Here is a 14,602-nt window from a genome sequence, read left to right on the forward strand (position 1 = left end):
GGCGCGATGTCAAATTTTTATCGCATAATACTCCTGTGAAGCACCTTGGGACGTTTCACTACATTAAAGGCGCTATCTAAATACAAGCTGTTATTGTTGAAAATAAAATTACCTTTAGGTTTAAGACAAAAACAACTCATCCAAGATACTGTACAGGCTCTTTATACCATTGTCTTCCTTTTACTCCCCAATTTCCTTCCCTCCCTCTTGAAGGTGTTGATTCCCCTACTGAGGTATAGTTCCGCTGTCATCCATTGCCCAGTGACCAATATTCATGTGTATAACAGTAGCTGTTGGCAAGGTATCTGATCTTGGTGAGAGCATCACCCATCCCCTCACCCAGAACCCAAACATGTGCAGTTCCAGCAGGGAGCACAGGACAGCGACTAAGAACAGGCACCTTGACCAATGTGTACCTCTCCTCTAACTCAAGGGGAGCATTAATTGTAATACAGGCGCAGCGTCGAGAATCCGGAACCCTCTAGACCGAGGCAGTTCCGGATTCCGGGCTTTTCCAGACTTTCGATCGTCTTTCTGACGTCACGAATCGGGAAACACCCGTGCCCAAGGTCGGGTATTTCCGGATTTCTGATCGTCAGAAAGGGGGGGAGGGCCCTGTCGCCGAGGAGGTGTTCGGGCAGGCCCCACAGTCGAGGAACTGTTTGGGCGGGCCCCGCCATGGAGGAGGTGTTCGGGCAGGCCCCTCTGTCGAGGAGCTGTCCAGGCGGGCCTCATAAGAACATAAGAATTAGGAACAGGAGTAGGCCATCTAGCCCCTCGAGCCTGCTCCGCCATTCAAAAAGATCATGGCTGATCTGGCCGTGGACTCGGCTCCAATTACCCGCCCGCTTCCCATAACCCTTAATTCCCTTATCGCCATGGAGGAGCTGTTCGGGCAGGCCCCTCCATGGAGGAGCTGTTCGGGCAGGCCCCTCCATGGAGGAGCTGTTCGGGCGGGCCCCGTCGCGAAGGAGCTGTTCGGGCGGGCCGTACCGCGGAGGAAGTGTTCGGGCAGGCCCCGCCATGAAGGAGCTGTTCGGGCGGGCCCCGTCGCGGAGGAAGTGTTCGGGCAGGCCCCGCCATGGAGGAGCTGTTCGGGCAGGCCCCTCCATGGAGGAGCTGTTCGGGCGGGCCCCGTCGCGAAGGAGCTGTTCGGGCGGGCCGTACCGCGGAGGAAGTGTTCGGGCAGGCCCCGCCATGAAGGAGCTGTTCGGGCGGGCCCTATCGCGGAAGAAGTGTTCGGGCGGGCAGGCAGCGAGGCCCCGAGGTCGGGCAGCGGCGGGGCCCCAGGGTCGGTGGGTCCGGATTCCGGAACATTTTACGGATTCCAGATGATCCTGCTACCGATCAGTCCGGATTCCACAACTCTGGATTTTTGACGCTGCACCTATACAACTGTCTGCTTCCAGGCTGAGGCCAGTGACTCAGAACACACTGGGAATTGCATCTGGGACCTTCTCAGCCTGAGTGGCTCAGAGACAGTGATTTAAAAAAAAAATATCTCAACCATCATGATAGTCTTTACCGTATCTTTGAAAGATAAGTCCTGAATTTTACAGAACAATACTGAAAAAATTCCATCCCAAAATACACATGTCGAAAGCAATTTATATACAAGAAGTGAATGGGAGAATCTTTTACAAGTATGAAGAGCTATAATTCATGAGTACTGCAAGTGTGTGTGTGAGTTATGTGGCTCATTCAACCGAGTGAAAGATCACCTGTGTTTCCCACTCCCCAGTGAGTTAATTATTCTTGTTTGCTGAAATATTGAAAAAAAAATCCATTATTTAGAGGATATAAAAATGTATCATGCACTTGTGAGCTGTTCAAATCATGTTTGCTTAGTACATTGTTTAATATACTGATGAGTACAGCAATGATATTAAAATATTACAATAATGCACACTAGGAAATAAAGTTGAAAAATTCATCTTCTTTAGCAATCCGAAGCTGAATTTTTTTTCTAGTTTTCTCTGTCTCCTTTCCCCTTCCCCGCCAAGGTGTTAAGTCTTTACTGGAGTAGGGTTCTATGGGTGCTGGGAATCCACAGGTAATTCACCCAAATACAACTATACAGGATATTGATGAGGCCACAGCTGGAGTACTGTGTACAGTTTTGGTCTCCGTATTTAAGGAAGGATATACTTGCATTGGAGGCTGTTCAGAGAAGATTCACCAGATTGATTCCGGAGATGAGGGGGTTGACTTATGAAGATAGGTTGAGTAGGTTGGGCCTATCCTCATTGGAGTGCCGAAGAATGAGAGGTGATCTTATTGAAACATATAAGATAACGAGGGGGCTAGATAAGGTGGATGCAGAGAGGATGTTTCCGCTCATAGGGGAAACTAAAACTAGGGGACATAGTCTCAGAATAAGGGGCCGCCCATTTAAAACTGAGATGAGGAGCAATTTCTTCTCTTAAGGGTTACAAATCTATGGAATTCTTTGCCCCAGAGAGCTGTGGAGGCTGAGACATTGAATGGGCTCAAAATAGGCCAGGAATTGCTCCCTTTTTTTTGGAGCAACGATTTTTCTGGAGTATCTTAAAAATCCCCATTTTGCACATTCAATTTGCGCTTGTGTAAGTGATTATGATGTATTTGAAAATATTTTCTATTAACTTGGTTAGGAAAGTATTTTCATCAACAGGGTTAAGGAAAGTCTTGAGTACGCTCATTAAAATTACTGGCTACACAGTTATCACCCCCCCACCCACCCCCGGATCAAAACTCTCCCCAGCGCCCTGGCTTGGGCCCCGCACCAACCTGTTTGTTGTGGCCTTCTAGCCCGGGAAGGCAGCGGGCCAGCCTGTGCGGGAGGCCACTAGGAGCGGGACACATCGGGTCCCACGCTGCAGCACACACACACACAGGCTGGAGGCGGGAGCTACTGCGCATGCACGCACACTCCAACGCGCATGTGCAGAGCTGCCGGCACTGTTTCTGGCGCAGGGTCCTAGCTCCACCCCCCAATCGACTGGCCATGCCGTGCCACGCCCCAGGAGAGGCAACACAGCGGCCTGAATCAGGGGAGATTTTATTGGTGCCCTTTTCAGCCCACATCTCTGGTGAGTGCGCCGAAAAAAGGGTGGGCTAATTTTGAGCCCAATATAATTAAGGCGGTGGTAGACAGACTTTTGAGTGATCAGGGAATAAAGGGTTATGGGGAGTGGGCAGGGAAGTGGAGCTGAGTCTATGTTCAGATCAGCCATGATCTTATTAAATGGCGGAGCAGGTGGCCTACTCCTGCTCGTATTTCTTATGTTCTTATGTCTCCATGTAGAAGCCTAGGCTGTGAATATCAGCAGGCTATTGTACCTTGAGGTGCATCATTACAAAGCCCAGTGCTAGCCTCGTGCTCATGCTTTCCAGCAGGTGTCAGTAGATAGTGATCAGGAGCAGGAAACATGTCTGATTTCCCCCCACGCACCGAGGGAACCCGAGGTCAATTTTCATGTTTTGACTGCCACTCTGGCTGTGATCAGCTCATGGCAGCAAAAGCCCAACAATTAATTCAGGGACCTGTTAATCTGTACAGGTCAGTTTGTGGTTATGTGTCAGTTTCTGAAGTCTTGTCAGTCTAGAAAATTGAAATAGTTAGCATGCTGAGTTAGATTGAGGTGCTGAGTTAGATTGAGGTACTGAGTTTGTTTAGGCACTACATTAATTTGGGTTGCTAATTGGGTTAATTTCCATACCTCGGGAGCCTACTATCTGCAAGGGCAGACATCGACGACGAGGTCCAACACCGCCTCCAGTGCGCCAGCGCAGCCTTCAGTTGCCTGAGGAAGAGAGTGTTTGAAGACGAGGACCTCAAATCTGGCACCAAGCTTATGGTCTACAGCGCAGTCGTGATATCCGTCCTCCTATACTGCTCAGAGACGTGGACCATATACAGCAGACAGCTCAAAGCGCTGGAGAAATACCACCAACGTTGCCTCCGCAAGATCCTGCAAATCTCCTGGGAGGATAGATGCACCAACGTCAGTGTCCTCGCTTAGGCCAACATCCCCAGCATCAAAGCACTGACCACGCTCGACCAGCTCCATTGGGCGGGCCACATTGTCCGCATGCCCGGCACGAGACTCCCTAAGCAAGCGCTCTACTCTGAACTGCTACACGGCAAGCAAGCCCCAGTTGGGCAGAGGAAACGTTTCAAAGACACCCTCAAAGTCTCCATGATAAAATGCAACATCCCCACTGACACCTGGGAATCCCTGGCCCAAGACCACCTAAAATAGAGGAAGAGCATCCGAGAGGGCGCTGAGCACCTCGAGTCTCGTCGCCGAGAGCATGCAGAAATCAAGCGCAGACAGCGGAAGGAGCGTGCGGCAAACCAGGCTCCCCACCCACCCTTTCCTTCAATGACTGTCTGCCCCACCTGTGACAGAGACTGTAATTCCTGCATTGGACTGTACAGCCACCTGAGAACTCACTTTTAGAGTGGAAGCAAGTCTTCTTCGATTTTGAGGGACTGCCTATGATGATGAGTTTGGGTTCTGGGTTAGTTCAGGTACAGGTTTCCAAGGGGTGCTGGATTAGTTTGTGGTGATTTGTCAGTTTGTAAAAGAATCGTTTTTTATTTAGAAGATAGAACAGGTGCATAGCTGAGGAGTTCTTTTTAGATTGTGGAAAAAAGCTACATTTCTTTAAGCTCCACTTGAGCTTGAATCCAGGAAAGGCAGTAGAATTGTACAAACATCAAAAGCAATAAATTCTACAATATATTTTTTTAAATGAGCACATTTCAATATAAATCTTCCTTTTACAGGTACAGAACCTTCCACTGCACTGCTGGTATCCAATGGGAGACTTCGAGTTCGGAGATTCCCCAGTGGGAAGCGAGAAGGTGCAGAAAGCAGCCAGAATTCCTTGGAATTGAGAAAAAACTCCGGCAAGAAGACTTCAGCGCAAGGGAAAGCTGGTGGGTTTATCTTAAAAGATTGTTGTTATTTTCTCAGCGTGAGGCACAGTGTAACACTCGATATAAACGCTGCAACAACAGTCCTCAACACTGTACTAAGTGCCCCCCCACCCCCCCCCACTTGCTTTCATAATTTCCTTTAAGCATGGGGTGTTCTGAACTTGGATCACCAGCAAGAATTCTTAATTCTTTGGTGACTTGTAGCAAACAAGCACTTTCTTCTTGACAAACGATTCTGCTCATTGATGTGCTGCGACAAATCTTGGATTTTATGGACCAGTTCTAAAACTTGTCGACAACACGTCAGTGGCTAGCATTGTTTTTTGGTCTAGGAAATTGTATCAGTAGGAAGACATATCTGAGGGATTCTCTGTACCAGAATTTCTCGTAGATTCGAGTCCCATGCAAATGTCAATTGTTAATAGATTTCAAAATTCTTATCCTTATTTTCAAATCCCTCCATGGCTTTGCCCCTCCCTATCTCTGTCATCTCCTCCAGCCCCACAACCCCCCCGAGATATCTGCACTCCTCTAATTCTGCCCTGCTGAACATCCCTGATTGTAATCGCTCCACCATCGGTGGCCGTGCCTTCTGTTGCCTAGGCCCCAAGCTCTGGAACTCCCTACCTAAATCTCTCTGCCTCTCTACCTCTCTTTCCTCCTTCAAGACGCTCCTTAAAACATACCTCTTTGACCAAGCTTTGGGTCAATTGCACTGATTTCAACTTATGCGGCTCGGTGTAAAATGTTTTATCGCATAATACTCCTGTGAAGCGCCATTTGAGGCACTAACTGTCAAAGTGGAGCACTCCCAAGGTGAGCGGAGCCCAGTTAGATGCATCCTGCGCCTCGCCTCCAACCTCCGAAGATTTCTACTCCCTACATCTGTGTGAGATTGTCAGTTTAATGCCAAATTAGGAACAGGAATATGCTGCAGGCTGTTCACCTCGAAGAACTAGACTGAAACTTGCCCTAAATGTCATGTAGGACCCTCACAGCAATCAGTCAGAGGAGATTTGCATCTCATTGTTCGCCGGGTTTTGAACCCGGATGCCTAAGGTGAAACACCTGTGTCTAATCTCCTGCACCACCCAGTCCCCCGAAAGAGAAAGCTTAATGGGAGCTGAAATGTAACCCAAGCCCTCTATTAGTTACACAAGTTTGTTCAACAAAGTTGGATTCATTTTAAAGTCCAACCTCACTCCCCTGTTAGCATTTGAGTTCTTGCTGCCAATTAAGGAAGTGACAATATTATGATGTGCAATAATTCACAATGTATAAAACCTGTAATATTGCTGTAATTCTGTTATGATAACTATGAGCAGACCAAAAGTAGATCAGCAAATAAGTCCACAGTGAAACCTTTTTAAAGAAAAGAAGTACTGATTAAATGTGCATTGAGCAATAGTGGGATTTGGCATTTTCTTGAATGTTGTGACGTTATTACTGTGCCAGCACAAGTCGGTTTACAGCGGAACTAGTATAATGTAAACAAAGGGCTGGAAATGTGTTGGAGTTTCTACAATGGAGTGGAATCAAATCGGACAACAGACTTGACAAAATCATTGTGGGGAAGGAAGTAACAAATCTTCTTCTGGCAGTGTGCATGATTCACTCCATTGCACTGGCCAGGACCGCAGATAATGTTCAGTTTATACAGGCAGCTCTGCACAGCCTCACTCTGACTCTGTGTATACAGCAAGACTATTTTAGCAGTCAAACAACTGCAATAAATGTAAATTAAGTCAAGGTTGTAAGAGGTAGTTGGCTTGAATGTACAACAGAAGGGAATAGTCACTCCTGCACTCACTTCATCAGGCCAAGCTGGCTGACATAACAAACAGACAGTAGTGCCTGTAAAAGGCACATGAAAGGGTGGCTCAATATTAAATGCACTTTGTGTCCAAACAGCTAAACAAATTCAGTTGAACAGTTAAAGGGACCTTATAGTATCAAACGTTGCATTTAATTAACCGATAAGCTGCTTTGAATACAAACTAGTTCTCGCTGTTGTCCATAATTGACATGAGCTAACTATAGTCTTCAGCGAATGATGGTGGGTAATAGGATAGAAACTCTTTTACAATGACAGCACAAAAAGCAGATCGTTGTTGCAAACCACAGCTGTGCTCAGTAACACAATATTAAAATCCCATGATCATTATTCAGTATTTCCTTCCCATTGTGATTGGTGTAAAGCAGGTGAGTCATGCCCTGTTGCAGGATATGCCCCCCATTAAATCTATATATTTTTTTCTTTTTACCAAGTGGAGCGCAGAATAAAAATGAACGCAAAACAAATCTGGTTTATTTGAAATATGGGCAAAACAGGTCTATTCACTTTCTATTCAGGGCAGACACGTGCTGTACCGCCAGTTATTCAATGACACACAACGCTGCACATAGTCTTATTGTTACATATTTACACGACTGCCTCCTCGGAATCAAATACAGGCCAATAGGCCCCGATTTTAACTCCGGGACAGATTTCTGCGGCTGAACAGCAGTGCCAGTTAGAAACTCAGCCAATGCCCCAGAGTGGTCAGCCCAGAGCATGTCAACTCTCGCCGGCTGACCATTCCGGGTGGGAAGACAGTGGGAAACGGTGGAGAATTAAGTAGCCTATAGACCACCCACTGACAGCAGGTAGTGTACTATTTAATACCCTCCTAACAGAGCTTATGTAGTGTTCAAATTAACATTTTGAAATATAAAATTTCTCAATATTAAATTTCATATTTTATCCAAGTGATTACAGTGGCAGAGTGGAAAATGGGGTAAGTAGACTGTAACAAGGTCTGTTTACCAGGAAACATAAGCGCTACAAATAATAACAGGATTGATGTTGTTTCTCTGTAAGGATTCTGAATGTGTGGTGATACTTTTTAATAAACAGGTAGCATATCTATTTATAGTTTTACACTATTCTAATGTGTGCAGAGGGTAGATTGAGCACCTTGCATTAAAGTGACCTGATTCTCAGTCAAAATGATACAAGAATAATCATTTCTTTTTTTTAAAGGAAAAGGAGTTTTAAACTCCGAGGTATCGACGTTATTGAGAGCGGGGCACATGCTCAGTAAAAAGACAGATGCACTGATAAATTGGCCAGGAATCGTCCAGACAAAGAAAAAGAATTCCAACAAGAGCAGCGCTGTTTTAGAAAACCTGTTTCAGTTGAATGGAAGCACAAAGAGGATGAAGGGTAAAGAGCGCTTGCTCCCAGTGCACAGCCTCCCTCCTCCTGTCTTCAGTGGTGGGTTTGAAGTTGACTCCTTCAGTAGCATTGCCAACACCTTTGCATCCTTTGGAAGCAGTCCAAGTCTAGCACCAAACCCTAAGCCCCTGAAGTACAGGAGGATGGACAAAATGGACGCATCAGTTCCAAAAGGTGGGAAGAGGAAAGCAGGAACAGAATATCTTGTGAAATTAGATCATGAAGGTGTGATGTCTCCGAAAACAAAAAACGGAAAGGCCTTGCTTATGAGCGAGGAGTTTGGAGTGAAAGTTGATGCTGGCTACTCCCAGTCAGCTTTGATTAGCAAAGACCGAAATGGAAGGATCGAACTTCTAAAAGGAAAACATGCTCAACTTCAAAACCTTCCCATCAGCTTAGCCATGAACGACTACACTGGCCAATCAGAGTTTGGCATGGAGTGTGACAGTGACAGCCATAGTTCGTACTCTGACATGGATGATGAGGATGACAATCGAAACTTACAACAGAGTGTCACGTCGAGGTTTATGTCTAGGCTGTCTGTCTCCTCTTCATCTTCGGCATCTTCGTCATCGTCAACATCTGGTTCTACCTCCACATCCAGCTTGTGTTCATCCGACAATGATGACTCATCATACAGCTCTGATGATGACTCAACACTCTTGCTTCAAACTTGTATGACACACCCTGTGCCTGCAATGCTGACCCCCTCAGATCCACGCCAAACCGAGACAAAAATGTCCCCTCACTCCTTTTCAGTCAAGTCTGTGATGTCTGATAATAAGATCAAACTAAAGAGGCAGGAAGAACTAAGACTTCAAAAGGCCAAGGAGTTATCAAAGAGACAGAGATTACCGTCTGTGGAAAATCGCCCCAAAATCTCCTCCTTTCTCCCAGCACGACAGCTCTGGAAATGGTCTGGGAAGCCAACTCAGGTATGGTGTCAGCAACATTTCTAATGCTGCTACTAATCTCTCCCCTCCCCACTGCAGTGCTATGCAACGGGGGGGCCCATGGATGTGCGGAGCTTGGCCTGAGGTTTTTTCTTTCAAGTCAGCCTCTATGTTCCCTCCAGCCAGGAGGGCAGCTGGTTAGGAACACATGTACCAATAATGTTGTTCTGAGATGGGCCAATATTCATACATATTAAAATTGACTGATCCGCATAGAGACACTTTTTCCTCTTCCTTCCCCATCTCATGAGGTGGACTGTCCCTCTTATGTGTAGTACTCCATTTAAAGGCCTTGCCATAAATTGATGATGTTCGCACAACTGAGGCAGATATATGTTGGTGATAACCGCGGAACCTAAATATGAGTCAAGCAATCCACTATTTGAACTACAAGGCTCCTTTGTTAAGTACTTTTTAAAAAATGTAATATATTTGATCGATGGTCTGTGTTGGGTTAGTTAATCTCAGCAGGACCTAGCGATTGGAATCTGTGTTCACAAGGCAATGGGGGGAAATCAGCAATGGTCTCATTCCTGATCATGATTCATCATTATGTGCTGAAACCTTTATAGAAAGAACAATTTTAGATGTCTTATGAGGACAAAATTGGGTTTGGCTGTGACTCTCATGCCTCCCCTCCCTGTTGTCACATGCCATGATCTGCCTATATCTACTCTAGTGTCAGCCGTGGCCCAGTGGGGAGCACTCTCCCCTCAGTCAGAAGGTTGTGGGTTCAAGCCCCACTCCAGAGACTTGAGCACAAAAATCTAGGCTGACACTCCAGTGCAGTGCTGAGGGAGTGCTGCATTGTCAGAGGTGCTGTCTTTCAGATGAGACATTAAACTGAGGCCCCTTCTGCTCTCTCAGGTGGATGTAAAAGATCCCAGGGCACTATTTCAAAGATGAGGAGGGGATTTATCCCCCGGTGTCCTGGCCAATATTTATCCCTCAATCAACATCACTTAAAAGAAGATTTTCTGGTCATTATCACATTGCAGTTTATGGGAGCTTGCTGTGTTTCCTACATTACAACAGTGACTGCACTCCCAAAGTACTTAATTGGCTGTAAAGTGCTTTGGGACATTTGGAGGTCATGAAAGGCGCTATGTAAATAAGAACGTAAGAAATAAGAGCAGGAGTAGGCCATATGGCCCCTTGAGCCTGCTCCATGACTGATCCGATCATGGACTCAGTTCCACTTCCCTGCCCGCTCCCCATAACCCCTTAATTCCCTTATCAGTTAAGAAACTGTATTTCTGTCTTAAATTTATTCAATGACCCAGCTTCCACAGCTCTCTGAGACAGTGAATTCCATGGATTTACAACCCTCTGAGAGGAGAAATTCCTCCTCATCTCAGTTCTAAATGGGCGGCCCCTTATTCTAAGATCGTGCCCTCTAGTTCTAGTCTCCCCCATCAGTGGAAACATCCTCTCTGCATCCACCTTGTCAAGCCCCCTCATAATCTTATATGTTTCGATAAGATCACCTCTCATTCTTCTGAATTCCAATGAGTAGAGGCCCAACCTACTCAACCTTTCCTCATAAGTCAACCCCCTCATCTCCAGAATCAACCTAGTGAACCTTCTCTGAAACGCCTCCATAGCAAGTATGTCTTTCTACAGACTCATATAAGAACAGCCACTTTGACAAGTTACTGCTGCCCTGCAATACTGCCCTGATGACAACTTACTGTGCTGAATGCAGAGACTTTGGGTTTTTCAGTAAAAGTTTGCTGTCTAAATTTTCCATGTTTGTGCAGGAAAACACAGGGGTCTCTAAACTGACATGTAGAAGTCACCACCTTCAGAAACAAGCTGGGTAATTTGAACTTTTATCACCAGGCAAAAAACAGATGACAGCAGTCCCTTTTACACCTCGCCTCGATTTCCTTCCAGTCGAAGTCAGTGGACAGAAGATGGGGCCTGGTGTAAAACGGGCAGCCAATTAGCTATCACCCACTTTTCTCCCGGCGCTAAAAGTTCCAATTATTCCCAAGGGGAGAAAATTCAAAACAAAAGTAAGATGATAATTTAGCGGCACCACACTAAGACTGAAAAGGTCATCGACCTTCCTCTCTCCAAGATGCTGCCTGACCAGCTGAATGTTTCCAGCCTTTTCCATTTTATTTCTTAACCAAGACTGTGATTGTTTTCCCACAGAGACGCGGCATGAAAGGAAAAGCAAAGAAACTTTATTACAAAGCCATTGTGAGAGGGAAGGAGACAATCTGTGTTGGAGATTGTGCGGTGTTCCTTTCTGTTGGGCGCCCAAATCTTCCGTACATTGGTCGGATAGAAAGCATGTGGGAATCATGGGGAAACAACATGGTGGTTAAAGTGAAATGGTTTTATCATCCTGAAGAAACAAAACTGGGCAAAAAATGCAACGACGGCAAGGTGAGACATAATACAGTAACAGGCAAATCATGATTGTAATTGTGACAATTAATGGTTCACTTTATGAAAACCCAATGTTAAAGTCCTGAATCCACCATCTTAGTACATTTTCTTTGCTTGGTATTGCACAAACACTAATTCAGATGCAAGAGGCTATTACATGCACCTGGATGCAATATTCTGATTTTCCAGTTAAGTGCAATAGTGTAATTATATGAGGATATGGTACACTTCTGCCTTTGTTCCATTGACTTTGTTGATCTGGGAGCATTAACTGAATGTTATTGTTACAATATGTGGCTATCTCCCAAACTTAACATTCTAGTTTCAAATGTTATTTTTATTCTTTTATTCAAAAATGATTTTGTGTGTAGACTCGTGTTGTGCCACGGCGGGGACTTGTGTTTGATTATTTAACAACTATTTACGTTGTCGTTTAGCAGAATGTAAACCTCAGCACTCAGCTCATGTTCTAATAAGAGTTTCCCTTGCTGTTCCAGAAAGCATTGTACCAATCTTGTCATGAAGATGAAAATGATGTACAGACTATTTCCCACAAGTGTCAGGTGGTCAGTCTGGAACAGTATGAACAAATGATAAAAACCAAGAAGTACCAGGATAGTCAGGACTTGTACTATCTGGCAGGAACCTACGACCCTACGATAGGCAGAATTCTCAATGCAGATGGAGTACCCAGTCTCTGTTAAAACTAAATGTATGAATTAATATAAAGCCTGGATTTGCACCACACTAACGGGGATTGAGAAACCATTCTGTTTTTTTTTAAAAAACTAACTAACCTAATGAACTTTTCAAATGATGCAAGATGGACCGGATCTGGAAATTTGTTAACAGTACCTTGAGGCTCAAGCACATAGTCCTGGAATCATTAGCAGTCAGACCTTAAGCGGTCAAGCAGAATGGTTTTTGGATACATAAGAACTAAGCCTTCTGGGGATCAGTAATACTGGATTTACCAAAGTGGAACCCTTGGGGCATCAAGTAGGCTGGAATTGCAACGTCTGACTTCTAGGCATCAATGGGTCGACCAGGCTGAATTTGCACACGAGAGAACTAGGCCTCAAACAATGGAGGAGGCAAGATTTTGAGATGTGAGAGCTGGGCCTCAAAGAATCAAGGAAGCTGGAATGGACACATGGGAACTAGACCTTGATCAGAGTAGGTTTCAACCATGGGTCAAACAGCATGGAATTTATTTCAGTGCGTGTGTGTGTGTGTGTGTGTGTGTGCATGTGTGCGTGGGTAGATTGGAGAAAGAAGAAAAATGAGAGCATCATACAAGCCATACACTCCCAGTACCTCTGTCTGCTTTCAACTTTGCAAAGCAGAATCAGGTCTAACGTGTTTTTGTTGTTACTTTGTTTCCTGGAGAGTTTTGTAAAAACCCGGGATTTATTTTTAATGCACTGCATTACTCAGCTCAGCTGAGACTGCTTGTTGGCTGGAACTTCTGAAGAAGAAAAAAAGAAAGGAAAAAAAAAGACTTGACTTTGAAGAAGACTGTTTTCTTATACAAGACAGTTTGTGGCATCATTCTGTCAGACTAATTCTAACCTCCTAACTGAACAGTTGTTGAGTGATTCGCTCTGCGTTAAATGTTCCTTTTTTTTAAGTGATTGGTGAAGAGAATTATAATCCCTATTGCTGAAAATTGTACAGAATTCTGCACACATTTAGGGAATGGTCAGCAATGTTTGTTCCCTCTCTGTTGCACAGATGTTAACGAGACAGTCTCCCTTTTATTGGCCTATGCCGGCTTTGTATAAAAGCTTCTAACACTGTTACGAAGAGCAAATCCCACATGCAGCAATTTGGTTCCACGCTTTGGAGAAAATCCCTTTATAACGCACCTCTTACCTTCTCTCATGTAAACAATGGGAATCTGCTTACTGTAGGAGGTGCAGGATAAAAACAAATGTGGTGATTAGTTTACGAAAAATATACCAGTGAATGACGACAAGAATGTTTAACCCATGAAGGCTAAAGCTGAGTGTGATACGCTGGACCCATCCCATGAGGTATTACGTTTTCTTTCGGAAACAAGCATTTCATTTATCCGGTTTATAAAGGTTTTTTTTAACTAGAATTGATAGGGAGTTCCAGCAATGGCTCATTGCAAACATAAACTCGAGAAAATAAACCATGTACAACATAAATGTTGATACCAAACAGTCTTTGGGTCCTTTCGTTCCTAATTTAAGCATTCGCTTTAGAAGATCAGCAAAATGTGATACTGCCTCTTTAAAGCCCAGATGTGCTGTGACGTCCAGGAGTGCTATGATGCATTACCTGTTGAGTTACGATCTGTGATTGTTCCATGGTAGCTTCTCTGTGTGTTCTCCTTTACAGCAGAGGCATTGAATCCACAAGTAAACCCCATGGAGATCATGTTTTCCTAATTTGCTAGTTTTATGGTAATTAGATATGTAAAACCCATCAAACTACATCATAAACTCTTATTTTTTGAGGCATATCTAGATTTGGAACAAGACTTACGGGTGGGATGGAAATCAATGCAATAGGTTGGTATGGACGAATACAAGGCAAATAATAACATTTTTAGTTCTCTATTGATGCTCTTATGGCCTAAATGTAATAACTGAGAGCGAAAAGGTGTCACTGAGCTTTACGTAACCCAAGCTTCCTCAGGCTGCATGCTTGTTAGTTTTAATTGCAGCTTTATTCCATGACGGCAAGTTCACCGCTATCGAAAGTAATGGCCGGGGTTCTCCGCTCCTGGGCCAGGCAACACGCGGTTTTCCGCCTATTCACTTTACTGGGCAGAAAATCACGTAGCAGGGAAGCACAGAAGGCCCCGGCCATAGACAAAGAGATAACTGAAAGAATGGAAATCTGAAATAGGAGCAGCTCATGCTACAAATGCACAGCAGACTAATGGGAATCTGAAAGAGAAGGAAAAGCCGGCATTTCAGGTGTGGCAGTGTATTCCAACACGAGGATCTGATGAAGCCCCCAAATATGAAACGATCTTTCTCTTTCAGGCCTGCTGTGCATTTGCAATATTTTCTGTTAAGTCTGTACCAGACCCACTTTTATTAGATCATTTCAGTCTTTTTACGTATCAAT

At 44.7% G+C, this 14,602-nt stretch overlaps 1 protein-coding gene across 2 annotated transcripts in view; it reads left to right on the top strand.

Annotated features, from left to right (window-relative positions):
* The window catches only part of bahcc1b (BAH domain and coiled-coil containing 1b), a 226,510-nt gene extending 213,364 nt beyond the window's left edge, over window positions 1-13,146 (top strand). For both annotated transcript variants that reach the window (XM_070857695.1, XM_070857696.1), the window contains 4 exons: window positions 4,775-4,927; window positions 7,950-9,079; window positions 11,258-11,494; window positions 11,995-13,146. In XM_070857695.1, the coding sequence (XP_070713796.1) occupies window positions 4,775-4,927; window positions 7,950-9,079; window positions 11,258-11,494; window positions 11,995-12,201 (1,727 nt within the window). In that variant the 3' untranslated portion in view covers window positions 12,202-13,146. The remainder of the gene's footprint in view (window positions 1-4,774; window positions 4,928-7,949; window positions 9,080-11,257; window positions 11,495-11,994) is intronic.
* The last annotated feature ends 1,456 nt before the right edge of the window (window positions 13,147-14,602 follow it).

This window comes from Pristiophorus japonicus, chromosome 16 (genome assembly GCF_044704955.1).
Source record: "Pristiophorus japonicus isolate sPriJap1 chromosome 16, sPriJap1.hap1, whole genome shotgun sequence".
Taxonomy (NCBI): Eukaryota; Metazoa; Chordata; class Chondrichthyes; family Pristiophoridae; genus Pristiophorus; species Pristiophorus japonicus.